The sequence below is a fragment of the Molossus molossus genome, unplaced genomic scaffold (genome assembly GCF_014108415.1).
Source record: "Molossus molossus isolate mMolMol1 unplaced genomic scaffold, mMolMol1.p scaffold_m16_p_8, whole genome shotgun sequence".
Lineage (NCBI taxonomy): Eukaryota > Metazoa > Chordata > Mammalia > Chiroptera > Molossidae > Molossus > Molossus molossus.
The window spans coordinates 30451232-30478495 of record NW_023425402.1 but is presented as its reverse complement, the minus strand read 5'-3'; the positions used below and the strand labels follow the sequence as shown (position 1 = coordinate 30478495).

Below are 27264 nucleotides of genomic sequence, written 5' to 3'. Positions count from 1 at the left end.
GATAGAAACATTGATGAGAAAGAACATTGATTGGCCGCCTTCTGCATGCCCCCCATTGGGGATTGGGCCCACAACCTGAGCAGGTGCTCTGACCAGGAATCAAACCAGCGACCTCTTGGTTCATGGGTCAATGCCCAACCACTGAGCCACACTGGCTGGGTAAACTACCAATCATATAGAAGAGCTTTGTGTTCAATTATTCTCTCATAAGATTCCAACTTTCAAATTTAACCTTATATATAGAACACTAACTGTATAAAAAAAGACTCTGCTCTTTAAAATCTACTTAGGGAGTGTCGAGGGGAAGAGATAAACCACAGAACTTACATGCATGTATGCATGACCAATGAACATAGACAATAAAGCTGGGGATGGGGCAGGAAGGAAAGGGAGGAGGGTATCAATGGGGGAAAAATGAGAAACGTGTAACAAAAACCAATCAATCAATCAATAAAAAATAAAATCTATTTAGTATTTTCTGATCTTCTAATCAAGAAATAAAAAAAAGGCCTTGCTGGTGTGGCTCAGTGGTTGAATGTCAACCCATGTACCAAGAGGTTGCTGGTTCAATTCCTGGTAAGGGCACATGCCCTGTGCCCGATTGCCAGTGGTGGACATGCAGGAGGCAGCCAATCGCTGTTCTCTCTCATTGATATTTCTTTCTCTCTCTCCCTCTCTTTTCCTCTCTTTCTAAAATCAATAAAGAAAAACATTTTGAAAATAAATAAATGGCTCAATATTAATCATAAATTAAGAATCCTTTACTTTTTTTATGCATTTGCTTTTTAAATATGTTTTTATTGATTTTTAAGGGAGAGAGAGACAGAGACATTGATATGAGAGAAAAACATCAGTCAGCTGCCTCCTGATTGCCCCCTGCTATGGTTCAAGCCTGACCAGGAATCAAACCAGGACCTCTCAGTCCATGGGACAATGCTCAGTCCACTGAGCCACACCAGCTGGGCTGTATTTGTTTTTCTTAAAAGGAAATTGCACTTTGGAGTAATTGTTTATAACATCAAATAATTGATATTATACACTTTCGTTTTATATTGTTTGTTCTAATTTAAATATTTATTTATTTTTGCCTAAAACCCACATTATTAGTTTTTTTCTAAAATGCATGTATTTATTCTCCCAGTCTATTAAAAACTCTTCTTGTTGTGGTAGAGGAGGTCAGGAATATTGACTCCTGATTTTTTACTGGAACATCTTTGGAGTTTTCTTTATCCTCGTTCAGTGAGAGTGGTTATGGATCTGTAGGCACTGGAAATTCAAATAACTATGTTTCCAAAAATTTGGTAACTGCCCACCTAGCAATAACAACCAAATTTCAAATAAAAGTTTTAGTGGTTAGACTCATACTTATACTCAATATGTGCTGTTGGAAATAAAGGCAAGAGTTAGCTCTCAGGAGTATCAGAGGCAGGAAGCTGGACATGAAAGTTTAAGTCACTAGCCCTGGCCTGTCTGACTCACTGGCAGAGCATTGGCCTGAGGACCAATGAGTCCCAGGTTTGATTCCAGCCAAGGACACATACTTTGGTTGTGGTTTGTCCCTGGCCCTGGTTGGGGTCCTGTGGGAGGCAACCAGTTGATGTGTCCCTCTCACATGGATGTTTCTCTCTCTCTCTCCCTTTCTATCCCTCTCTCTCTACCTGAAGATAAATAGAAAAATATTCTTGGGTGAAGATTAAAAAATAAAAAAAAAAAAGAAAGCTAAAGTCACTAGCTTGAACATGTCATTAAGCATTTTGAGTCTTTGAATCCAACAGTCAAATATTAACTATGAAATAAGTCATACATCTGGGAGTATACAGGAATTGATTTTGAAGTATTCTTCCCAACAGAAAACCAATTTTGTCCACTGTGCATCCATCCCCGAAGGTCTCAGTGGGAATTGACCCATCCTCATCTTTAGTGGAAGGCTTCATTGGTGACCCAATTTGAGTCAGGAAGCTGTTAGGAAAGGTTCATTCTATACTTTTGAAAGTTCTTCCTTCCTTTTTTCAAAGTATAGGAAACTGAGGAGTGGACACAAATGAGGAAGCATGTCAGTTAGACAACAGCTGGCCACTATATTAAGTCAGAAGTAAAGCCAGTCTCATATTAAAGCTCACTTTGTGAAGAGCAGAATGGAAAGACAGAGAAGTCTAAGTGTTTTATGAGAAGCCAGCTGACCTTTTGCATACACAAACATCCATTCGGAAGCCCACCTACTCTTGAACTTATAGTTGCTTAAACTAGTAAATTATTTAGTGCTGAAGCTATTTGAAATTGGGCTTTCTGGTTATTTGTACCAAAAGCATACAAACTCATTCACAGGTATAATTATAATATGAAGGCATACAATTCAGATGAAGGTTCTTCTATTTGGAAAAATAAAAACCCAGAGGCAAAATGTATTATTTAATTCCAGGTAATGAAAAATGTATGGAATTATTAATTTACACTAGCCCAGTGATTTTCAACCTGTTTCATCTCATGGCACACACTAATTAATAAAATTCTGCAGCACACTACAACCTGCATTACATTTTTTGCCCATCTGACAAAGAAATTGCTATAATTTTGATTCACTCACACTGGACGGCTATTGTGTTGGGTGTTATCATTTTTTTTTATTTGACAATCTAAGGGAAAAGAGGTCAGTGCCCCTAACTAAATAGTCAGGCATTGCACGATTTAAAAATTCTTGGGACACACCAATTGAAAATCACTGCTCTTGCCCCTCATTGCTGAAAATAGTCTCTGTGCTTTTCGTTACATCATCATTCTTTTTATTGGATTAAGATTTTAGCTATGGGAGGTGAAAATAGAGTCTATGTTCGTGCATTAGAAAATGCTACAAGTAGGAAGTTTATACTTATACTCTATATAAAATATTTCCTGATTTTTTATCCAAATGTAACAGAATGTAATTTTCCAAGCACATTTAAACAAAAGCAATTATATTTTTCATAAGAAATAGTAAATCGTTTCACGTGCTTAAGAAAATCAGTTGCTTGGGATAAAATAATGAGCTGAACATGTATGACTCTTGACCTCACGTAGCTTACTGATGAGTACATTATATGTGGGTTTTATAGAGAGCACTTGTCACATGATGACAAAGCCACTTAATTTTTTAAAAATTTAGCCATGTAAATATATACCTTAATAAAATTAAAAGCTTTTACATTAGCTCTTGTTAATTGGACAATATATTTCTTTCTAAAGTACTTAAATATATATACTAGTTTCTTTATTTCACCAGTGTTGGGTGTATTCATGTTGTCATATTAGTCTTTGAAAATATTTTATGCTCTTTCATGTTCTGAACTTTAAGTCAAATGATATTTGACCCCATTCTCAATTCACTCAAACAAATGGCCAAAACCTTTTCAAATTACTTAATGTGTGACATTCTGTTACACCATGCCTTTAATATCATCAGTAAAACTTTACAAGGAAGAGAATTAATTATTCAAGGGTCAGAATCTTTGCAGTAGTATTATCAGATTAACATCAGGCAAGAGACTCCCAAAATGCTTCTCAACTTCAACATTCTTTGATTGTATCACTTATTTTTGAGGAGTTACCAGAAAATGAACTACTGCCTGAAGAAGAACAAGTATATAAATTATAATGTCTCAATGAGTGGCTGATCTTGATTTCTAGTTAAAATCTCTAATAAAAGCTGTTGAGTTGCTCTATAAAAAAACTTTGCAAGGAAGAACTATCTGTCTCTATCACAGATATAACAACTTAAACAATTAGAATGTCAAAATTGATAGCACATTATTAATATTTTCAATTTTTGGACCACCTTCTCTAATAAAGTACTTGATTTTAAAGAACACACATCTTTTTTTGTGTACAAAGCACACATATTTTCTGGCAGTATTTTCAAGGCTTTTTATTTCTAGTTAAAAAGGAAAAAATTCTTTGAGGTTTAGCTAATTATTTTCTTAGAGTGTTTAACAAGTTTGAAAATTTAGCACCATGAATATTTCTAAAGCTTTACTGAAAATTTAAAATAAGAAAAATATTCTATATCAAATGTAAAATCTGTAGAAGTTTTAAAGTAAATATTTTTTTTAAAATCTAACCATGATGGACAGCAAACTAAATAAACCCAGAGACATAGAAGTAGGGTACAGACTGACAAACCTCAGAAGAGGGGGTTGGGGGGAAGGAAGAGATAAACCACAGAACTTATATGCATGTATACGTAACCATGGACATAGTGACAATGCTGCGGGTGGTGGAGGCGGGGGTGGGATCGGGAAAAGGGTGTCAGTGGGGGAAAAAGAAGAAACATCTGTGACAAAAATAAATAAATAAATAAATAATTTAAAAAATATAAACACAGTTTAATGAGTAATCTCTATTAATTGTAAAAGAATAAACAGTTTGGAAGTCTTCAAGGAGAGAGAATCAGTGCATGTATGTGTGTCACAAAGGAGCAGAAGGAATAAAGTGAAGGAAAGGAGGAACTCAAATCCATTGTTACAGGAATATTAACCAACAGTCGTCAATTACGTATTTACCAAAGAAAAGTAACTTTTAATAATATAAAATATCCCTGACCGGTTTGGCTTAGTGGTTTGTGTTGGCCCTTGAACCAAAGGGTCATGGGTTTGATTCCCAGTCAAGGGCACATACCTGGGTTGCAGGTTTGATTTCCGGCCTAGTCAGGGTCATGTGGGAGGCAACCGATCGGTATGTCTCTCTCACATCAATGTTTCTCTCTCCCTCCCTCCCTTCCACTTTATCTAAAAAATCAATGAAAAATATCCTTGATTAAGGATTAACAAAAATATATAAATAAAAATAAAATAACTAACAACTTATTCAGAGAAATAAGTTAACTAGGTTTCAGTTAAGCATATATTTATAAATTTAATAAAGTATTTTGTTCAAAATGTCTCCATATTCTACTTGAAAGATTAATGCCAATTAGAATAATTCAGAAGGTAAAAGAAACAAGAAAGAAAAAGAGAGACATTTTTTAAAGAAGCTTAAATAATATAGTGTTGTTACAAAAGGGTGATAATTCCTTTAATCCCAATAATTTCTATTAGCACTCAATAATGACACCATCAATTTAACAATAATGACATAAATCGTGATTTTGTACCAACATATTACATATGCAGAGAGTGACATGTTTAGGCATTTCTGTTGACCTGTAACATAAAATCTAAGTGAATGCACTGTTGAAGATTAGTCATCTTGGCATCCCTGCCTTCCAATGAGATTTGATCATGACACCCCAATACACAGAAATTATGACAAACTGCTGCTTTTCCTTTTCAACCAGAAATAAAAAGAAGATAAGTTCCCAGGCTGTAATAGGTAGGAAAGAGTCGGGTGTGCGCTGTTTCACAAAACCTTACTCTAATGTTAATAATGTGAGACTTAATTAACTATTTGATATTGTGTTCCAACCTAAATTTTATTTTTTTTCTGGTTCCACAGATTTCAGTTGTGTTTGTTATTATGGAGATTCCTATCTAGAATTTCAGAATATATTTTTAAATCCACAAAATAATATATCCCTAGAATTTCAGACCTTCAGCTCCTATGGACTCCTGCTCTACATCAAGCAAGACTCAAATTTAGTAGATGGATTTTTTATTCAATTATTTATTGAAAATGGTACTTTACAGGTAAGCCATTAAGTTTATTTAATTTAAAGTAAATTTTAGGAATTAATTCTGATTTTTTAAAATGTTCCTCTTTCTAAAGTAATATAATTCATATACATAATTTAGTACAATGTCTGATACCATAAATAAATGTCAAACAGATGTAAAAGATTAATAGTAGTAGCAGCATTTTTATTCATTCCTTTATTTGTTCACTCATTCATTGAACATTTATCTGTTATCATTCACTTTGCTAGGTTCTAAGGATTCAATGGTAAATAAAACACACTTTGTTCTCCTTATGTTGCTTCCAACTTATTACCAATAATAATAACAGGTAAAATGAAAGCAAGAAAATAGAATTATGTAATGAATAAGGTACTAGAATAAATCATCAAACATCAGTCTGATCTAAGATAAAGTTTGCTGATCTCTGGTCTACAGCATTTTTCTTAACTAAGACCAGAAATTTTTTATAATGAACAGAATAAAATATAAAGACAAAATGTAAGAAATTATAAAGCAAACATAATATTGAGCATTTGTCATGTTCGGAATGTTTCCTCTCAGCACATTTTTCTGCTGCCAACTCAACTGCCATCACTGAGTGTAACTCAGCTGTTCCTCTCACCACTGAGGACATCTCCAATCAGAGACATTGCAAGAACATCCAGAGACTTTTCAGAATTGTGGGCAAAAATATTTTGTGAAATAATGGATTGGGAGACTTTTTTCACTTTCAAATAGATACAAATAAATTCATGATAAGTTGAACCAAGACATTTAAGAATTGTAAAATGCAATGGGCAAAGAGAGGTATAGAATTTCTTTCCTTTAGGTTTTATGACAAAGAAAGGATATATAGTGGCATGTCTATAATATTAATGACTATCACTTATTGACTTGCATTATGTGTCAGGCTCAATCTTAATAACATTTACTAAGACCACAGACTCTGGAGCTAAACTGTTAGAGTTTCAATCCCATCTCTACCCTTTTAGAGCTTTGAGATCTTACAAGATACTAAGGACCTTGTGTTAAATGTGCTCACTTGAAAATAAATGTAATACAATTTGTTGTCAGGTTTAAATTAGTAAGTGAATAAATATTGTGAAGTAAATGCAATACAGTGAGTAAATAATTAAGGCATATAAGCACATAGAAGAATGTCTGTGACAATCAAATGTGAGGGTGAGGTATTTTCTCTTTGTATCTCATAATGACCCTTTGGACAAACTAAGGCTGTCACAGAGTTTGGTATCATTATACTCTTCAATCTCTCTTAAGGATGGTAGATCAAGAATTTTTACTCTCTTATGTCAACATAATATCTATATTCTTTCCACCCACATCACTGCTTCCTTGCAATGATTTAAAGGAAATTTCAGCATTAGTCTATCTTTATAATTGAAATTTTTTTCTGTTCCCCTATGATTTGTGAGACTATGCTTCAATTACCTCATCTTGTCGTGGCCTATATGAGTAGGTAGGTTGGAGTATTTTCCCATCCACCAAAGTGTCATGGGTTTGACTCCAGTAAAGGCACATACCCAGATTGCATGTTCAATCCTAGTCGGGATGTTAGAGGGGCAACTGATTGGTGTTTTTCTCTTGCATGGATGTTTCTTTCTCTGTCTCTCCTTCTCCCTTCCTCTTTCTCTAAAAATCAATGGAAACATATCATAGGGTAAAGATTTTTTTAAAAAGTATAATCACATGGGGAATATATTTACATTACAATTTTAACAAAAAGACATATTTGTGGTTCAACTTTTACAATGATCACAATTTAAAACCTATTCAAATTCTAGAAATGCAGAATTGTTAGTCAGAATTTTTGAGGAAATTTAGGCTTTAAAGTCTTATTTATCGCCCTGGCCAGTTTGGCTCAGCGGTTAGAGCATCGGCCTGCGGTCCGGAGAGACCCGGGTTTGGTTCCCGCTAAGGACACGTACCTCGGTTGCAGTTTGTCTCCTACCCTGGTTGGTCGTGCGGGTGGCAGCCACTCGATGTGTCCCTTCACGTCGATGTTTCTCACTCTCTCTCCCTTCCTCTCTCTCCCTCCCACTCTGTACAAAAAATGGAAAAAATATCCTCGGGTGAGGATAAAAAAAAAAAAGTCTTATTTATCAAACTTAATTAAAAAATATTTTATTGTCTTTCTCTAAAAACAAATAGGTAAGTAGATACATCCATAGTCAGCACTCAGATATCAGCCTCCCAACTTATTAGCTGGGTCACAAATCACTATTTTTTCCTGGCTGGGCACAAATCACCTTAGTTTCCATCTCTGTTTAGTGAAGATAGTAAAAGGACAATTCTCATTTCATAGATTTTTGTTTATTTGTTTTCTTTTGTAAGGAAACAATCAGTAGACACTTGTAAAGTGTGTTAAAAATCCATGATAACAGAGTAGTTGGTCAATAGAAGCAAATTCTGTTTTCTATACAATTATAAAAGAGCTATTTATAATAAAATAAAAATTTAAGTAAAATTAATAGAATTGTCTATTAAATATTTTATATATGTTTAATGTTGACATCCCTGAAGATAATAAAAATTAATAACTTTGTTGTACCTGAAAAATAATTTTAAATATTTTAATATTTAAATATTTTAAATATTTTAATATTTAAATATTTTAATAAATTAAGGAGACTATTCTTCCTATACACACACATTCCTATATACATTGTTGGTCAGTACATTATCATTTAAGCTTAAATGACTATCTTAACTAACAACATGGATTTCCAAGTGTTATACATAAGAAACAGATAAATTTGTATCTATGCTGTCAAAAATATTAAATGTATTCTTTGGTCGCATCAGTTGTATACTTGTCAGAGGGTAAAAATTCGGTAAACAAACACAGAGTTTTACTTAAGTTTTGTGTGAGAAAACACTTGAGAAAATGTATACCCAAATATCATGCAATTTATTTTCCTGCAAAGTGCATAAAAGTGTATTTGTTTTTATTTTATTTTTTTATTAATTAATTTTTGTTACAGATGTTTCTCCTTTTCCCCCCACTGATTTCCACCTCCCCCTCCCTCCCTGCCCTTTCCCCAGTCTGCTGTCCATGTCCACTGTCCATGCATACATGCATGTAAGTTCTGTGGTTTATCTCTTCCCCACCCCCACCCCCTATTTAGGGGATGGTCAGTCTGTATCCCATTTCCATGTCTCTGGGACTACCCCCTTCCTCAGACTGTTATGTTCATTATATTCCACAAATAAGTGCGATCATATGAAACTTGTCTTCCTTTGTTTGGCTTGTTTCACTTAGGATGATACTTTCCAGGTCCCTCCATGTAGTCTCAAAGGATAAGAGGTCTTTCTTTCTTACAGCTGTGTAGTATTCCATTGTGTATATGTACCACAGCTTTTTTTATCCATTCGTCTATTAAAAACCTCAGTACTGTTTAAAGTATTTCTTAAAGTGAACCTGGAGCAGATAATTTTATAAATGAAAGAAACCTTTTGTAATGAATAAATATCATTAAAAATTTAAAATCCATAGCACTATATTCACCTTTGGATAACATGTAGGGAGATTTTAATATATCAATCTAATATAGCTAGATGCACAGGAGTTATGAAACACTCCAACATTTTTGTTTAACTTATATGTGTGTTACAGATATCTTACAGATATGATAAAAACAATAAACCCTTTTCCTGGGAAAGAATGGCCACAGTACAACCAATATACATCCCAGTGCATGCTGTTAAGATAAATAGGCAGTGCAGCCCACTCATGAAATTCCCAGAGGTATCTGGTCAAACATACCAGTTATAGATGTGATTTTCCCCTTTAAACTATAACTCAGTTTGCCCAATTGGCAACAATCCTACACATGGCCATAGGCTTCCTCATGCCTTAGAAAGCTTAGAATGTATAGTTAATTTTCATAATCTTTTTGTTATTGTTGTCAGTCCTTACCCAAGGAAAGGATTTTTTATTTCCATTGATTTTTACAGAAAGTGGGAGGGAGGGAGAGAGAGAGAGAGAGAGAGAGAGAGAGAGAAAGAGAGAGAAACATCACATCAGTTGGTTGCCTCCAGAGCACACCCCAACCGGGGCTCGGAATCCAACCAGCAACTCTTCAATGCTGACGCTCTAACCTCTGAACCACACTGGCCAGAGCTAACTTTCATAATCAAGTTTTCCTTCCTGTGACATTAACATCACCCTCTATAATGTATGCACTGGTCTTTGCATTGCCCAGTTGTTAATATCTAAGGAAAATTGCCAATAATACTTGCTCCCTGCTGGCAGAGGAACCTGTCTTTCCCAACCAGGTTACCCAGAATACTGGAAAAGAAACGAGAGAGAGAGAGAGAGAGAGAGAACATGTGTATGGTGTATATATGTATGTAATATTTATACATTTACGTATTTTAATTCTAGCACTTATTAGTTGTATATCTTAAGTTGTCATTTCTCTTTAAGTTTCAGACTTCTTATCTCATAACAAAATAAAATAAATTATTGGTGAATTGTACAGTGCAATGCAAAGATATAAGATGTTAGTTTCACACTGAAAAACTGAGAAAACTCTTTTTCCCCATAGTACCACTTTTTCTGTGCTGGTGAAGCAAAATTGAAAAGCATTAAGACTACTATTAAAGTGGATGATGGACAAAAGTATTCGCTGCTTATCAGGTAAGATATACTTATTTTCTTTTCCACTTAATCTTTTAAGTAGCAAAGACTTCCTCTGGGTATTGTTCTTGCCATTTTAAAGTGGAGATTATCCTGATTAGTATTCACATGCACTTGTAGGTGAATTAATGTTTATCAAACCATTCTCCCTTTTCTAAATGCCCTTAAAATAGTACTGGGGAAAGAATGTTCTAAGGGTTATATTTTCAACAAACTTATATAAGCAGATTTCCAAAAAAGCCATGAAAGCCTTATATTGTTTTCCACTTAGAGGAGTCATGAAAAGAAACTGGTATTTCTTTGGCTATTAAAATAAAATATATTTACTGTAGAAAAGTGGGAACATCCAGAAAAATCATAAAGAAGACAACTAAAATTATCTGTTATATCATAGACTAGATAAAATAATTAACATGTTATTATATTCCCAAAAGCCGTGTTTGAAGGTGACTCTATCCCCAAACTCTCACAAACATCAGGTATTATTTTGCCAATCTGATAAGTGCAAACAACATTTTCCTTAATTTGCCACCTTCGATATTTTTGTAAGGTTTAAATTTTAATATAAATTTAGTGTCTCTTTGTTATGTATTTTGCCTCTTCCAACTTTAAGTGACATTTTAAAACATGTACAACCATTCTTATTCAGTATGTTGACTGAAGTAAAGTATTTGGTTAAAACGATAGGTTATTATTTAATAAAAATTTCTACTTAAGGCCAATAAAAAAGAAAGTAAAGAGGCCAAAACAGAGACAGGCAAAGAAGTTAAAGAAGAGGTTTTAAGGAAGTTCTACCTTCCTTAGACCAGAACTACCTGAATCCTGATGTCTAGAATACAGATTGTTAAGAACATTGACCCCACAGCAGTCTGTTATCAACAAAACTGAGGAAAGGCTACATGACAGACACCTCTCCTGGCTACTCAAAGTGCACGTGAGCATTTTAGGACCTCTCAGATCCTGTTTAGTAAAGTCTCAGAGTTTTTACTTAACACAAAACATGCACAGAACCCTTAACATTTTTTTAAGCATTTTAACCTCTTGAGTAACCAATGTTGGGGGCAATGCACTGTAAGAAATGCCATGCTAACCAAGGTGATAACTTCTGTGGACAGAGACTGCATTGTTTGGAGGAAAAACAGGTATATGAGCATTGGAGCAGCAGAAGGAATCGTATCACAAAAGACATATTTTGGCTCCTCAAGGAAAAAAAAGACAAATGAGAAGTGATGGGAGAGATAGAGAGGTACACCAGAAGAAGCTATTCTGGTCTGGGGTATGTTGGAAAAGATTCCAAAAAAAATGAGCCCTAGCTGGTGTGGCTCAGTTGGTTGGAGCATCACCCTGTGCATCGAAGGGTCATGTATTCCTGGTTAAGGCACAAACTTAGATTGTGGGTTTGATCCCTGGTTTGGGCACGTACAGGAGGTACCAGATCATTGTTTCTCTCTTATATCCATGTTTCTCTTTCTCTTCCCTTCTCCCTTCTTCTCTTAAAAAAAAATAAAATAAATAAAAATACCCCACATCTCCTTTTGTGAGGATTAAATATATAAATGAAAACACAATTATAGTTACAGTTTATTAAACACCAATTTTGTGTCCAGTAGTAATTCTATTACATATATGGATTTTTGTTTCAAAAAGCAAATTTAATTATCAACCACATTCCCAGATGCAAACCTGACAGATAAAGAGATTAAATACAGAAAATGACATAGTTAGAAAACAGCACAGTTCCAAGACTACTCCTACTACAAAACCTCTGAATAACTTTTAAGTCATGGGCCCTTGGACCCATGCTATAGAATACGATTTGATCTTTTCTGCTGCCTTGAAAGGACTTCTGTATGTTCAAGATAAGATAAATACAAGAATTATAAATTATTTACCCAGTAAATAAAACTAACAGCAGCAAGAGCAATATTAATCAGCACACATTAAACAACTACCCTGTGCCAGATGCTTTACAGACACATCACTGTGTCTGATCATCAGAAAACAATGCCCATTGTATTGGTTAGGATGGGCTGCTGTCACAACCTATCACATATTGTGTGGTTTAAACAACAGAAATTTAGTCTAAGATGAAGGTGTTGGCAAGGTTGTTTTTTCCCGAGGCCTCTCTTGTTGGCTTGTAGATGGCTGTCTTCTCCCTGTGTTCTCACATTATATTCCTCAATATGTATCTGTGTCCTTGTGTCCTCTTCTCATAAAGACATCAGTCATGTTGTATTAGAATTTAACTAATGAACTCATTATTGCTTTGAAGACCTTGTCTTCAAACATAGTCACATTCTAGAATACTAAGGGTTTGGACTTCAACCTAATGAATTTTTGGGAGACATAATTCAGACCACAATACTCATTTTGCATATTTGAAAGTTGAGACTCAGAGAAGGTAGACATTTTTCTTGATAGTCTGAGGGAGTGTATAGATTAGGGCCAGGTCTCCTGCTTCCTGACATGATAGTTCTTTTCCTACTATAACGTGTTTAGTCTGTGTTTTAAAAGTGACAACATAGCCCTGGCTAGTGTGGCTCAGTTGCTTGAGTGTCACTCTGTGCACTGAAGGGTCATTGGTTCAATTCCTGGTCATGGCACATACCCAGATTGTGGGTCTGGGGTGCACACGGGAGGCAACCAATTGATGTTTCACCCTCACTTCAATGCTTCTCGCCCTCTCTCTCCCTTCTTCTCTCTCTAAAAAGAACATATCAGTAAAAATATATATTAGAAATAAATAAAGTGACAACATATTACATAAAGTATTCTTAAAAGAATCATTAAATGTGAAACATTTAAAAGATCTCAAGAATACCTCTTTTCACGATCCTCATTACACATCACTTTTAAGAATACTTGACAACAACCCAGATCAGTGTGTCTCCGGGGATTGAGCCAGTCATCCCATGGACTGAGAGGTCTGGGTTCAATTCCAGGTCAGAGCATATGCCTAGGTTGTGAGCTCGGTTCCCAGCAAGGAGCAGCCAATCCATGTATCTCTCTCACATCAATGTTTCTCTCTCCCTCACTTCCTCTCTCTCTAAAAAAATCAATGAAAATGTAGTTTTTAAAAAAAAAGAATACTTGAAAATAAAAAATATCACTTTTCTTTTGTTATATGACTTGTTTTTATTTTTGCAATTTGTATGCACTATCACTTTTTATTTTTAGCAAAAAGTAGTCAATAATCTGTCTATATCTGGTTTAAATTACTCGTTCAGAAATATTTCTTCACAATTCCTTGGTGTTTTTTTTTTTGGTTTTTTTTTTTAAGTAATGAAAATTTCAAGAAATCTCTCTCTTTTTTTAGATTATCATCTATAAAGAATGAGAGTGGGGCTCCATTAATTTTAGTTTTCTACATCTTTAAAATATACTTCTAGAAGTAAACAAGAAAAACAACTTCAATTTTCAGTTTAACTCAATTCAAGAATGCTGTGGCCATGACTTTTTATGGCCAGTAACATACTCTTTAAAGTCAAGGATTAATTGTATGCACACATTTCACGCCTAACTCCACACTCCATCTTGTTTCTGTTGGATAATGACATGCTCTTTGAAGAGAAATATAGAAGAAATGTTCTTCCTCACATGCTCATATGAAATTGTGAGGAAAAAGAACAGCAAGTTTGTGCTCGACCCATGATGATGGGCTCTCTCAAAAAGAAGGAAACTAACATTCCCTGTGAAAAAGGAACAGCGTTTGTTATCATTTAGAACAAGGAAAGACAAGGTGGTTCTGCAAAGTCGCATGGCCCTTTTGAAAAAGAAATGTGTGATTGCCTAACCTAACAAAAGCAGGAAGGAAAACAGGAGAGCTTAAATCAGGTGATCCACATGGTGGCATAATAAAGATACTAAAAACACACACATTGAAAACAAATTCGGTGAGAAATTAGCCATAGCTGTTGCTCATCTTTTAATGAAAGGGAAAGTGAAAATGGGACCAAGCAATGATGTTAGGCTGCTGAACAAAAGCATGTAGCACATCAAGAGGGAAAACAAACACAAATAGATATGTGTTTATCACCTACTCTTCTAAACCGGGGTGTTTGTGAGCACGAGATGGCGAGGGAGCTTTACATAGTGGTACATGTGTTCTCTGGCAAACACTACTAGGACAGTGTGATGTTGTACTTTATCCATATCTATTGTTAAATTTACAATACATGCATGAGTCATATTGATTACATTATTAATATACCACATATATTATCATAAACATCATTATTTTCATTATATCATATATAATATAATCATACATAATATATTACATTATTGTATTAAATGAGCATATTTCCCCCACCCCCATTTAAAGTCTAAATTAACATATGCCTTAGTTCTTGAAGAGAGGTCAAGTTCAGAATTCAAAGATAGAAACAGATTAGTCTCTTCTGACCTCCTCAAATATGGGACTTGAAAGTTTTTTTTTAAGTTGCTACCATTAAAAATGCATCCATGCCCTGGCCAGTTTTGCTCAGTGGTTAGAGCGTCGGCCTGCGGTCCGGAGAGACCCGGGTTCGGTTCCCGCTAAGGTCACGTACTTCGGTTGCAGTTTGTCCCCGGCCCTGGTTGGTCGTGCGGGTGGCAGTCACTCGATGTGTCCCTTCATGTCGATATTTCTCACTCTCTCTCCCTTCCTCTCTCTCCCTCCCATTCTGTCTGTACAAAAAATGGAAAAGTGTCCTCGGGTAAGGATAAAAAAAAAAAAAAAAAAATGCATCCATGCATTTAAAAAAATCCTTTAATTTGCTGCCCTAATCTTAAACTCCTAGTCTACATCCTGGTTTGTAATTAAATTGCATAAACTCTGCCAGTCCTATTAAAGTTGTCCCATGGAGATTTTGTTGGTTTAGCCCTATTTTGCGGTGTTGGCGGCTCCTGTACTAAGAGCTGTACAGAACCAAATAAACAAGAACAAATGAGCAACATCTTAGTTACCCCTGAGAAAATTATTTATTAGTTACTGTTTACATATAGTCATGTGAATATGCAAAAATTGTGATGAGTTTTTTAAAATAGCCTAGTGGGTATGTAAACATTGAATGAGACTTAAGAAGATGGACCTATATCAGTGAAATCCACACATTAATGAATGTTTTCTCAAATGATATAGAACTGGATACAGAGCCTGCACCGCACTACACTATTTCTGTTATATATGATAGAAGGATGTTTCTTAAGTCAGTAATAGTTACCAAAGGAGGAGAAGTGCATAATGTATATTTGAGACTATTTAGGTAGGAAAAAGTGAAGATAAGGTCTTCAAATACAATGGTAGTCAGTTTGTGTAGGTCATTGAATGCCACAGTAAGAACTATGAACTACATTATATGTAGTATTGACCTACTGAAGAATTTTTTAGTAAGGAAACAGATAACATTATCAATTAAGTACCCACTTTCCTTAATAGGCTATGCTAAGCTACGGTACCCAGTAGACTCTAAATTTCTGTTCCTCTTGAGAACCAGTCTACAGTCTCTTCCTCTCTGCTCTGGTCCTTTGAAATTGATCTGTGCAGAATACGTTAATGGGATCTGTTATGGGTTTAATTGTGTCCTCACAAAATTCCTGTTGTGAAGTCCTAACCTTTAGTGTCTCAGAATGTGACCTTATTTTGAGAGAGTCTTTAAAAAAGTAATCAAGTTAAACTGAAGTTATTATTGGGGCCTTAATCCAATATGACCAGTGTCCTTATAAAAAGGGGAAATAAGAACACAGAGGAAGACACACACACAGAGGGCAGTCAATGTAAAGACACAAGGAGAAGATGGCATCTATAAGCCAAGGAGAGAGACCTGGAACAGATCCTTCCCTCACAGTCCTCAGAAGGAACCAACACTGCCGACACCTTGATCCTGAACTTCCAGCCTGCACAACTGGGATGCAATAAATTTGATTTATTTAAGCTGCCCAATTAATAGGACTTTGTTACAGCAGCCCTAGCAAACTAATACAAGCTCCCCTTGTCCTCTGACTTCCTGTGGAATGCAGTCATTACAGAACACTAACAGGAAATTCAAGAGCGAAGCGAATGATGTCAGGATAATATGCCCTTGGTTTGCCTGGTGTCCCAAAAGCTGGCTCAGTCCCTCTAGTGAAGGTCTAGGCTCTTGGCAAATGACCCTCTCTCCCAAGTTTTGATAACTTCTTTCTTCCTAGTAGCTTTTAGATATAAACATGATATTGGAGTAACTATGTTGTCTTCCTGAAATATTATGCTATTCCATGTGGCTTTTCTACCCTCTGATCATATCTTTGTAAAGGGTTCACTTATTCAACCTTATTCAAGTTAGGTAGGTTAAATGTGCCATGTGTTTGTGGCTGAAAACATAAACCTGCTCTGGTCAGCATGGCAGAGCATGAGTGGATGGTTTAATGGGGGTCGGCTCGGAAACCGCACAGTGTACTTCTCTTGGGATTCTGTTGGCCAGAATTTAGTCATGTACACATACCTAATGGCAAAGGGGCTGGGAAAGGTTTTTTACCTTTGCATCTAGGAAGAAGAGAAATAATCTAAAACAACATCAAATAGACAAAATGAGAAATATTTCTAAATACATATATTTTTATTATTGACAGTATTACCAGATATTCCCCGTTCCCCCCATTACCCTCCTTCTCCTAGCCCCTCTCCCTCTCCAGGTCTTCATCACACTATCGTCTGTGTCCATGGCTATGCATATAAGTATGTAAGTTCTTTGGTTTAAGATGAAAAATATTTCTACAAGGGAAAATAAGATAACTGTCTACCTTTGGAAATAAAGGCAAAGAATAATCAATAAACAATTTATAGCACTTACTAGTTTAATTTAAACCACAGTATTTATATTTATTTTAATTTTGTCTCTGAGTGAGTTATTGGGCTGCTTCTAAGAAGAAAATAGAAATTAACATATATAATGTTTACTTATTAAGTATTTATAACTTGCTCAAAATGCATAGAATATCAGATTACATATAAATAATTTCTTCATTTCATTGTCTTTCTATGACTTAAATTATTCCAACAGATAATTGTGTTACTTAAAGTATGGGTGCGCAATGCTTAGGAATGATAAATTATTTTATCTTTGCACTGTAAACCCTGAAATTTTTATCTCCGTGAGTGGTAGTAAATATTATTAAAATGCAACAGATTGTATATTTGAAACAAAGCCATCTGAAAGGAATAAATTATTTTCTAAATACTTTATTTTAGATATGCACACAAACATTGTTTTATATATAAATTATCTAATTGTGTGTGTGTGTGTACACAGAGACAATAAACATATTACCACGGTAGACATCAAAGTTTTACACTTCTTTTGAAGATATTAATAATAAAGCCAAGGACTTGACATGTGTCAACCAGTGCAGGACTGCTTTGGCTCAGAGTGCTGAAAAATCAGTGAGGTGGAAAAGGAAAGAAATAAACCATTTAGCCACTTTCTAAAAAAATAAAGATTTCTTTTCTCTAATGAAATGTGTACATTATTTCATTAATCTTTTCATTAACCACTGTCAGTAGTGTCAAGAAAAACATGCCAATGGAATAATGATTTTACTTCAACTTGAACAAAATAAAGACTGAACAATTGATTTTGATTCCAAAATGATATTTATAGAACCAGTAACATGTCCCTCTAACATAAACCTACTTTTTTACGACCGTCTCAATGGTATATATATTCATTCAACACAAAACAGTGAATAGAGTGAAGTTATGTCATTCAGCTTTGGAAAAGAGACTTTTAAAGTGTGATTTACATAGGCCAGTTAATCCAGTTAGGAATTAAGCATTTTTAAAATTGTGTGTGTGTGTGTGTGTGTGTGTATAAAAACTTTACTCCATTAAATTGAATTACCGATTAGCTTTTAGAAACTATTTTAAAACATAAGTTAAAATAATTGTACATTTAATGTTGGATATTTCCCATTATTTTACTTCAACATCTGAAAACATATTACCTATTACAAAATTACTGAAATTAATCTCAAAAAAGTTACTGCTAATATTCATACTGTTAGTCACAGTAGAGGACCACAGTAGTTTTAGTTGTACTTAATATGGGCATAAAACATCAGAATTTTGTTTGTTTTTTTCTCAAACATGGCATTAGTCATTATTCTATGGAAAATAAGGCTAAAGCTTTACAGCTGATGCCCAGCCTGGAAGTTAGCTGAACTTTCAGTGTTTTTGGAATATCATAGGTGGGACCATCAGCAGAAGGCTCAGACATTACCACAAAGAGCATTCAGCAGCAATGTGCATTTATGGGGAAACTATTACATCCAGGCATTTTACCATACATCCAGCATATAAAAACAAAATGCACAAAAGACACAAGCCTCTGTCTTTCTCTTTCAAAATAAGTTTGTGTTTTTTCCTGAGCATTTTTTACACCGGATGATAATATAGTCTAGAAATAGATGAGGTTATGGAGTTGGCTTCATTCTTCCAAATGCTTGCTGTTAGTAAAAAGTGATGAATGAATCTTAACGCAGTCACAACTACTGAGCCATCCAAATGTATGTTCTTGAGAGGCTCGACTTCCTGTGGAAGCAAAGGCTAGCACAGCATAAAAACAGATTTCAACAGGTATCATTGATTATGCATGTTCTTGAATTTGACCTTAAATCCGCTTTACTCTGGATGCTGACTTGTGCTTTCCCTGGATGAGAGGGAGACTCTGGCATAAATGGCCTAGAGTTAAAAATCAGATTACTTGAATCTTTCTGCTGCTTAACATACAACTTGACTCACAACCTGTCTTTCTGATATGCCTCATTTTTCTCTTTACTTTGCCAAGAGGTGAACTATGTCTTCTATGTTAATACATACATAGTGAAAACAAACTGGAAGTGGATAGTTCATAATTGTAATATTACATATAAGAGAACAGAAACTAAAGAAAGGTCTTGTTAAATAGATAAAACAAAGTTACTCCAATTACAATTTTGCAAAATTTTTCCAATATTCAAGTGTATATGTAAAAGTAATCAAAGATTAGTATTATTTTAGTTAGAGAAATTTGCAATACTGATGACAATTGTTGAAAGATCATTGCACGATAAATTTTAATTTTTATAAACTTGAAATACTAAGTTTTAGTTGGGTTCATTTTGAAATGTTAGATACATGATACTCCAAATTTACATCTTTGTAACATTTTTTTAAGTAGACTATCATCATGTGATTAATTTACTAATAATCCACAAATGTCAGGAAAGTCAAATGTTGGAAATCAATTGTGTGTCAGGAGGTGAACACACTTTTGAGAAACATTTAAAATAATCTTTATGCCCTGGCCAGTTTGACTCAGTGGTTAGAGCATCAGCCCGCGGACCAGAGAGACCCAGGTTTGGTTCCCACTAAGGGCACGTACCTCAGTTGTTTGTCCCCGGCCCCGGTTGGGGTTGTGTGGGTAGTGACCAGTTGATGTGTCTCTCTTACGTCAATGTTTCTCTCTCTCTCTTCCTCCCTCCTTCCCACCCACTCTATCTGAAGATAAATGCAAAAAATGTCCTTGGGTAAGGACATAATACTATTAATCTTAATAATAATAATAATCTTCATTATTTCTGAAACTTAATACAATTCTACCCTTCTCACAAATATTTTTGGATCTCTTTCATAAGTTGAAAATGACATTACATTTAGTATCCTTTCTTTTATTAATGGAAAGTGATTTTGTGAAAAGGAGTTTCAGAGCATAATTGATGCATTGCTTTAATGTGTGTTCTTATTGTATGTTCATTGGAACGAACTCAGAATCAAAAGCCAAATTTGTATTTGCTTTTTTTTTTTAATTAATTAAATGTATTAGGGTGACATTGGTTACTAAGATTATATAGGTTTCAAGTGTACTTTTTCATAATGCATGATCTGTACATTGTATTGTGTGCCTACGATCCAAAGTCAGATCATATCCATCACCATATATTAGAAAAAAGATGTGGTACATACATACATATTTGTTTTCTTTAGTTGTGCATTATTGGTTTTAAAATATGTAAGAGTTTTCTGTTGGCATCAAACTTCATAAAGAATAGGCAAATATATTTTTCTGATCTCTTTTTTTTTATAGCCAGAATGTATTAAAGATAACATGCTTAAATTTAAATGAATATAACAATAGCAAAGTTAAATTTCAAAGCATTCTAATTGGGAAGTGTGGCATCTCTCCAAAAGGGTCTTCACAGTTCACTTACTAGAGCCCACATGGCATAATGTTGTCTGCATATAATTGAGATTGTACACACGAATCTCTCCCCAAGTCAACATTCTCTGAATTTGTCAGTTTTCTGTTGCTTTGGCTTAGTCTCTGTATGACCTTGTAGTTCGCTTTAATTGTTAAAGCCTCATTGATCACCACATGCCATTAGGAATGAATACATTAAAGCTGCATCCATAGATTCAGCAGCAGAAAAATTCTAGGAACCATTGAAATGTTAATTCCTCAATAATCCTGTCCAAGGTGTTTATTTCTATGAGAACAAATCATTAATGACTAATTATCATGCTTCTGTGAAGAAACACTATGCTAATGAATTTGCCCACATTTAAGGTACAAAAAGACTTTTTTTTTAAGTTTAAACTTTTGCCAGATTTTGATAAGTGATGTTTGAAACAGTACCATGATATTGTGGAAAATGGTTCTTTTATATAATTAAACAACTTAGGGATAGTGGTTCTCTGATAGGAAAAATAACTAAATCCTAGAAAGCCCAAAGAATTAAGCATAGCTGGAGACTTCCATTTGTTACATATGAGTAGCCATGGCATGATAAGTTGCTTGTAGGGGAAGTAGGGAAAGTTTATGAGAGAATGTCCTATATCAGAGGGAAAGGGATCAAGAGAAATAGGATAATCCCTCTTGCTACTTAAAGACTTGACCTATATCTGTCCAAGGCCAACTCCTCCATTTGTACCCTTCTCTCCTTCACCTTTCTTGCATTATCCATCTTTCTCTCTCAGCTGAATCATCTCCTAAAAAATAAAAGCAGGCTTTAGAATATCTGCTGGAACACAGCCTCCGTCCAGGTTTTGTATTACTTATATTAATTTTTTCTTCATTGATTTTAGAAAGAGAGGAAGGGAGAGAGAGAGAAAGAAAGAAAAACATCGATGGGAGAGAACATCAATTGGCTGCCTCCTGCATGCCCCCCACTGGGGATCGGGCCCACAACCTGGGCATGTGCCCTGACCAGGAATCGAACTGGCAACTTCTTGGTTCATGGGTCAGTGCTCAACCACTGAGCCACACCGGCTGGGTTGTATTATTTTTATTCTGCTTCTCTTCAGAGCTGAATGTCTCAAACATTTGCTACATGTGGGGATTTCAATTTTGGTAGCTGCTATTTACTCTTCAATCCAATCCAATCTGGCTTCCATCGTCTCACAACCGACACAGTGTTTGTTAATATCAGCTGTATCAAGGGAGTTTTGTCATGTAAACTGAAATTTTTCTTTTTTTATCCTCACCCGAGGACGTTTTTTGCATTTATCTTCAGATAGAGCAGAAGGGAGAGAGGGAGGAAGAGAGAGAGAGAAACATTGATGTGAGAGAGACACATTGAGAGATTGCCACCCACACAACCCCAAACCAGGGCCGGGGACAAACCACAACCGAGGTATGTAACGTTAGTGGGAAGCCAACCGGTTCTCAAGCTGCTGCTCTAATTGGTGAGACAAACTGTCTAGGGTGAACTGAAAATATTTTTAGAGTGAAAGAAGGTGCTGTTAATTATTACATCAGGACAACCAGTATAAACAGGTGCCATTCATGCAGAGCAAGACAGTGGTCACCCTATGTGACCTTCATGTTGAGAAAGTTAATAGACGCTTTTTGTCTTCATTGTAGTAAACATTACAGGGAAAGTACTCTTATTTTTGGAAATAATTTTCTCTTTTTGCTTTGAGACAAGTACAGTTTTGGTATTTCTCCTATCTCAGTGACCAGTTTTTCTTTCTGTTCTTAGATCTGTTCTACCTTAGAACTTTCTTCTGAATTCCAAACTCATGTAGTCAAATCTCATATTTACTAATATTTTCTGTTGAAAACCTCATTGTATTCTAAACTTAACATCTCCAAAATAAAATTCCTGGTCTCCTATCCCTACCACCCCACCTCATTTCTCTATACCCTTCTCTTGCATACATTGTCCCATGGTCTTTCCTGTCTCAGCAAATAACTGCCATCTACCACTGTCCTGAAAGTCGCCTTTGACACCTGTCATTACTTTATTCTTTATCTCCAAACCCTATCAAAAATATTTTATCTTTTTTAAACTGAATTTATTGGGGTGACACTGGTTAATAGATTATATAGGTTTAAGTGTACAATTTTGTAATACATCATCTGCATGTTGTATTGTGTATTCACAACCATGACTCGAGTCTCCTTCCATGACCATTTATTCCCCTTTACCCTCTTCTATCTGCCCCAATTCCCCTTTTCTGTCTGGTAATCACCATACTGTTGTCTGTGTCTATGAGGGGTTTTTTTGTTCTTTTTTTTGGTATGTGCCCCTAGCGGGAACCAAACCCGAGACTCTCTGTCCACAGGCCAATGCTCCAATGGTTCTTTAGATTCTATATACAGTGATACCTTGGTTCTCGAACGCCTCGGATTTCGACCAAATCGGTATTCGACCAGGAGATTCGAGAAACTTTTGTCTTGGAATCCGAACAAATATTTGGAACTCGAACTTCCGAGATGAGCCGAGTTGAGCCGAATGGCGTTCATTCGGCCCAGCGCGCCTTGCTTGCGTCATCAGTGTGAGTGCAGAGAGAGTCACGCTTTGTGGAGAGAGTCACGCTTTGTGGAGAGAGTCACGCTTTACACTGAATTTAACCCTTAGACATACTGTACACTTTTATTTCTTGTTGAGACTTATGTTTTTCTACATATTATATACAAATTAGGCCAGTAAATAGGCATTTTCTGGGGCTTGGAACGAATTAATCCAGTTTCCATTATTTCCTATTGGGTTTCATTGCTTCGGTTCTCGAACAATTTGGTTCTCGACCGTCCTCCTGGAACGAATTATGTTCGAGAACCGAGGTATCACTGTATAAGTGAAATCATATGGTACTTGTCTTTCTCCGACTGGTTTATTTTACTTAGCATAAAAATAAGTCATCCTTTTGTAAAATTAAATTTACCAAGGTGACATTGGTTAATAAGATAATATAGATTTCAAGTATACAATTCTATGATTCATCTTCAGCATATTGTTTTGTATACACAACACCCAAGTCAAATCTTCTGCTGTCACCTATATTTGATGCTCTTTACCCTTTACTACCCCCTACTCCCTTCCCTTTGGTAACCAGCATACTATTGTCTGTGTCTATGAGTTGTTGTTTTTTTAAAATATGTTTTTATTGACTTTAGAGAGAGAAGAAGGAGAGGGAAAGAGAGAGGGAAACATTGATGTGAGAAACATCTATTGGCTGCCTTCTACACGCCACTTGCCAGGGATCAAGCCCACAACCAAGGCATGAGCTCTGACCCAGAATCGAACAGGTGACCTCTTGTGCATGGGATGATGCCAAACCAACTGATCCACAATGGCCAGGGCTGTGTCTATCACTTTTTGTTTGTTGTTTGTCTTATTTGTTCATTTGTTTTATATCCCACATATGAGGGAAATCATATGGTTCTTAACTTTTTCTGTCTGGCTTATTTTGCTTAGAATGATATTCTCAAGATCCACCTATGCTGTTGCAAATGGCAGTCTTTCATCTTTTTTTATGGCTGAGTAGTATTCTATTGTATATATGCACCACATGGTACAGTCGGTTAGCACGTGGTACTTATACGACAGAATGTCATCTTATATCTGCTCATTTTTCTCTGTCTCCTCTGAAACTGTCCTGTCCAAGTTTCCATCATTTTTTAATAGCAGTTCTTCCTTACCTGCTTCTAAACATTCTTCACACTTTGGCCAGGGTGAGTTAAAGCATTACTGCATCAAATCACTTCTCTGAAGGGTTTTCAGTGGCTTACCTTTCTTCTCCTTGCCACTGCTAACAAGGCCCTGCACCGTAGGGCTCCTGCATTTTCCTCTACCTCAGCTAACACTGACCTTCCTCCCCCTTCAAGGTCCATTCACCTGGATGTCCTGTCTCTCCTGGGATTCTCTAAAAAACTTTTCTACTTCGTGGCCTTAAATTTTACTGTTTCTTCTAACCGGACTGTATCTTCCCTTTTTGTCTTTCCCTCTTCCCCTGTGCTGATGTCGGTCCTCCCATGCACCCTTCTCCTCATCATTCAAGTTTCAAATTAAAAGTGATATCTTTGGCGAGCTCTCCTAAAGTGTCCAATGCTTTTCCACCTAAGTGTTCTCTGTCTTAGCACCCATTTTTTTTTTTTTTTTTTTATCCTCACCCGAGGACATTTTTCCATTTTTTGTTCAGGTAGAGTGGGAGGGAGAGAGAGGAACAGAGAGAGAGAGAGAAACATCGATGTGAAAGGAACACATCGAGTGGCTGCCACCCGCACAACCGACCAGGGCCGGGGACAAACTGCAACCAAGGTACACGCCCTTAGCGGGAACCGAACCCGGGTCTCTCAGGACCACAGGCCGACGCTCTAACCGCTGAGCCAAACTGGCCAGGGCTTAGCACCCATTTTTTATTGTGTAGTTTCTTGTTTTATGCATTTATCTCCCCTCTTTCTAAAAGGACTGTAAGATTCATTGGTTCAGGGACCTGCCTTCTTCTCTAGTGACCACATCCCTAGCACCTAGCACAGTCACTGGAACATAAGTGGTCAGTTAATAAGTCACTATTAAACAATGAGTGAAAGGGACGGATCAAACTATTTCATATCTCAAAGGTCCCAGGTGTTGAAAAACAGAGAAAATTACCAAGGGAAGGAAGGCAATTACAGAGTGGGCCATGACTCTGGTCTTAGGAAAAAGCAGGGTTTGCAGTGAAATAAAACAAGTAGTTTGGAACTGCCATGAAAATCCTAAATCCTAGTTGGGTAGCATCTCTTGAGTTTTCAACCACCTAGACTCAATCCCAAATTTTTGTCTCTAGAATTATATGACATTGTTTGAACATTTATATTAATCTGGATATAATCTGAAATATTGTATGCATTTAATAAAGCATCAATAACTATATAATCAATATTTTAAATGAGTCCTATTTTTCTCCCAAAAATTCTAAAATATACTCTGTTTCTAACAGATGCTTACGGCATTTACTGGATATTTTTCTATCTGTGTGCATGTTTGATTTAGGTTGTAAACGTCCAACAGTATGAAAATGGAGTTGATTTGACTGAGTTATCATTACTGCATTTATTATAAGTAGATGAAGTCATTAACTTGTCTTAACTTTGAGCCAAACGTTGTCTTTAATATTTTACAGTTGGAAGTGTATGTTCATTACTGAAGAACTCTCTCACTAAAAGAGAAAATTGTATTCAAATGTTTGAAAAATTTTAGGATAGCATTTAAAAGAAATGCAGAATGGAAGTCCAAGCACTAAAAAAATACATCTTTTCTTCCATAAAATTATAGCACTTAAATTCATCAAAAGTGATTATTTTCATATTAGGTATATTTGAAAGTGACTTAAGTAACACAGCCCATTCAGCACTAGACAAAACTTGTCATTAGTAATCTCACTGGCGGCTCGGGAGAACTTGCTTTCTTAGCTTATCTATTAAAGACAGCCAGTTCTTCTGTTGGGATTGCCACATCTTCCCAAGAGGCATGGCTATATTTATTATGTGAGGACATACTACCTCCTACATTTCTGCCAGTACTTAAGACTAATTAGAAATGTTGTGATATAGCATAAACTTAAACTTAAAATGTTTCGCTGTCTGAATTTGGAACGGGCATTGATTTTACACCTAGGGAATTAAAATGCTTCATGTTCTGCATTTGATGTTGACAGATTGGTGTGGATAACATATGACCACCTACTTGAAATGAAAGTTATACAATTGGATCAGTTTTATTTTCAATCAGCTTTTATATCAATAATGATTAATTCATGCAGAGAAAATATTCTAAAATTAAAAGCTGGGTACTTTGTTTATTAGTTTCCATATTCTCCAGAGCTAACAAATTGCTTTGCATAAAAAATAGTAAATGTTTAATAAATGATTGATTGATTAAATGAATAAAATATTTTCAAACTAGGCATTTGACATTGTCAGAACCAAATTATTATTTTTTTTAAAGAATGAATAAAGCACTTGGTGCCTGTAGTTCTAGTAGCAAAGTATAGTTTTTTAAAGAAAACAATTATAAAATGTTGTCTGGTCTATCCAAATGTAAAATGAGCTGTTTATTAGGCATATCACTATTCTGGAGACAGTAATCTACACTACAGATGAAAGGAATGGGTGCTCGCAGATTCCCCTGTGAGGCGACAGGAATATTAAACCAAGCAGTGACACAAGGTGAACATAGATGTTATGTTCATGATTATTAACCTCTTGGTCCCCCATTGTAAGAACAATTAAGGACACATTAATTAATAAGGTTTCATTGCACTAATGTGATGATAATCATGTGAAGATTAGCTTCCGATAGAAAATTTTTTAAAAATAGGAACAAAGCAGGAATCAAAGACACCACTAAGAAAACAGTTTGCACTCAATCAGTCGAATCTTCACAGCAGAATAGGCAGTATTTTCTTCCCTATAGCTCCAGCTGGTCAAGTGCCCTCAGGTCATGAGAGACAAAGTCATCTGCTTCCTCAGTAAGTGGAGAACAGCAATATCATCTCTTTACCATTGCTCTTATTTCTTGCTACCAAACAAAAAATAGATGTTTATCCACCTTCACAGAGGAATAGGTTCCCACTCTGTATTTGTCTAACTGCTGTTGGAGTGCCTGTTCTTAAAACAAGTTGGTTTCAGGCAACATGCAGTCTTTTCTTCAGAGAGCACCCTACTTAATCTCTGCATTGGAAAAGTCCATCTCTAATCTACACCC

At 35.6% G+C, this 27264-nt stretch overlaps 1 protein-coding gene across 1 annotated transcript in view; it reads left to right on the top strand.

Annotated features, from left to right (window-relative positions):
* EYS (eyes shut homolog) overlaps window positions 1–27264 on the top strand; it is a 1629530-nt gene that overhangs the window by 1040272 nt on the left and 561994 nt on the right. The window contains 2 exon segments of the mRNA XM_036248740.1: window positions 5464–5654; window positions 10211–10302. Coding sequence (XP_036104633.1) covers window positions 5464–5654; window positions 10211–10302 — 283 coding nt within the window.